General features: G+C 38.2%; 1 protein-coding gene across 1 annotated transcript in view; it reads left to right on the top strand.

Moving 5' to 3' along the window:
* ACSL6 (acyl-CoA synthetase long chain family member 6) overlaps positions 1 to 2,180 on the top strand; it is a 67,955-nt gene extending 65,775 nt beyond the window's left edge. Inside the window, exon 20 of the mRNA XM_007943729.2 lies at positions 2,043 to 2,180. Coding sequence (XP_007941920.1) covers positions 2,043 to 2,180 — 138 coding nt within the window. The remainder of the gene's footprint in view (positions 1 to 2,042) is intronic.
* The last annotated feature ends 440 nt before the right edge of the window (positions 2,181 to 2,620 follow it).

The raw sequence follows: 2,620 nt of genomic DNA, 5'->3' as shown, positions 1-2,620 counted from the left end.
ACAATTGAATAACCATCAAAAAAGTAAAAGCAAGTGGACAAAAAACACACCATGTAAACACACAGGAACAATCACCAAAAAAAGAAGAAAAAAAAAAAAAACACAATATCTGGGGAGAGGGCTATAAGAGAAAAAATGTGCAGTTGGAGATTAATTAAGGAAAAAATGTGAAAAATGCAAAAAGTAAAACAAGGAATAGCATTAACCATGAGAAAGAAAAGTATGGGAACCAGGAACAGGGGAGAGAGAAAAAGCTGAAAACTAGAACCTAGGAAGGGAAGAATAAAGACATAAGTGGATTTCTTGACCACCCTAGCTGCAACAGAGGCTGGGAAAGCAGGGAACAGGATTGTCATGATTTGTATAGACTGATTTAGCCCCAAACCAAGTCAGTGTTATATTAGCAAGGAAGAAGTGGGAAGTGACACTGGGAAAGCAGCTGACTCTGCCTGCCACAAGTGTCCTTCTCTGTGCTTGTCCCCATAGCAGCAGTATCATACTGCAACATTTCCAACTAGATTGTAAGCTCCTGGCAGGCAAGGATTATGATATTTCTCTTTATCCCTGATGCCTGACACAATACTTGACACATAGTAGTTGCTCAAAAAAATCAGTTACATAAAACAACAAATAAATGTATATGTACATATAACACATATATTTTGAATTAATTAACAAAAAAGAACATCTTATTACAGCAATTCTTAACCCTGATTGCTATTTAGTAATGATGGGTATAGTCTCTCAACAAAATCATTGAATTTAGTCCCGGTTATCAGGATACAGTTTTCTTGGAGGCAGTCACTTTGCAATTCAACTCAGATTATAACATTCTCATAGAAATGACTGGGACCCTTTCAGCTGGAGCCCCATGTGAAAGGAGACTGCCTAGACCCTCCTAGATCAGTCCATTTCTCTGGCCCCATTCAGCCTTATAAAGAGCCTTTGTATGAGGAGGTCTGGGACCTGCCTCATGGAAACAGGCAATGTGAATGCTTAGGCTGACCTGTCTATACTGCCTCTCCCTGTAGATGAGATAAAATCCAACAGCAGCACTTGTTTGTTTTACTTAGACTCATCAGTAATTTGAACATTATATTCCTCCTATGAATAGCACCACCAGCCACACAGCCATCCCAACCAGAAACTTACGAGTTTTCAAAGCTGCCTCTCTCTTATGCTGCATCTTGCCAACTTGTCTCTGAATTGTTCTTAGAACTGCTTACTTGTCTCTGAATCTGCCACTGGCCTAGCATAGGTCTGATTGGTATTCCTGCTTCCAAAAAACATGTCTACATTTCTGTTAGTGAGATCTTCTAAAATGTATATTGAAGGTGTATCATTCCCCTGTATCAAAAATCTTCAGTGCCTCCTTATTGCATCCAGGATAAAGTTTAAGCTCCTCCAAGAACCAGCCGAACTATCAATTCAGTGTCTCTCACCTTCTTTACTGCTTGCTTTATGTCACACCACCAAGAAACCACGTGGATTTCCTTTCTCTCCCTCTGCCATTTCTCACCCCCATAGCTTTGTTCTTGGTGTTGCTTCTGCCTAGAATGCCCTTTCCCACTGACCTCTCCCTCTTTGTTGGTTAACTCTTATTCATTCTTTAACACTCATTTGATTTGGCAAGTCTTACCAAACTATTCCTCCCTCTCTCCTACCATAACTGCATTAGATCCCCTTCAGCCTGTACATACCATATTGTCTAATAAGTGTGTCTCTGCCTGCTCTACCCAAGGACTATGTATACTCCCTGAGGGCAGGAACATTACTGATTCCTCTTTGTATCCTCAGTGCCTACCACAGAGTAAACAACCATTCATTTCTGTTGACTGGCTAAATGAACAAGTAGGAAGGAAAAGAGCTGGCTTTCAGACATGTCAGATGGGCTTAATGTTTAGTTATTAACATAGTTTCAACTTTTAAGTAGGCATAGTGTTTGTGTATCTACATAGATATTCCCATATGTCTGTTTACTTTTATCATGTATGCTATAAATGTTATGTTCTATTAAGATGTATTCTGCATTTGGTTTTTAGGTTAAAGCCATTCACATCCACTCTGACATGTTCTCAGTTCAAAATGGCTTGCTGACACCAACACTAAAGGCTAAGAGACCCCAGCTGAGAGAGTACTTCAAAACACAAATAGAAGAGCTTTACTCAATCTCCATATGAAGTTCAAGGAAGGTTCCAGTATAATGGACTGGGTAGCAATATTATAGTTATTCTTGAAAGCAATGACTGAGAATGATGCAGCTGAAAATGAATGAGCACCTGACCTTATGATTGAGCCTTTTCTTGTCCCAAGAGGTCTTTAACAATATTTTCTCTATCATCATTGAGTACACTTTATTTTTATTAAAATTATATTGTAGTAAACTGATAAAAATGTCGTAAATGGCAATGTAAAAATCAAGACATTTTCTCAAGAAGTGTGTATCACTAAAAGTAATATATTCTTAATGTTCACAGATTTCCAATTAAACATAAAGGAAAAACCTAACTGTTACATTGTACTTAATTATTTGTGGAATAGAAACCAGACACAGCAAATATCTAGACAATGTGGACTACCTCATTCAATAACGGACTGTCAAAACCACAATTAAATCAGA

This window comes from Orycteropus afer, unplaced genomic scaffold (assembly GCF_000298275.1).
Source record: "Orycteropus afer afer isolate SDZICR_OR568_19922 unplaced genomic scaffold, OryAfe1.0 scaffold00112, whole genome shotgun sequence".
In the NCBI taxonomy this organism is placed as follows: Eukaryota; Metazoa; Chordata; class Mammalia; order Tubulidentata; family Orycteropodidae; genus Orycteropus; species Orycteropus afer.
This window is presented reverse-complemented; position numbering and strand designations above follow the sequence as displayed.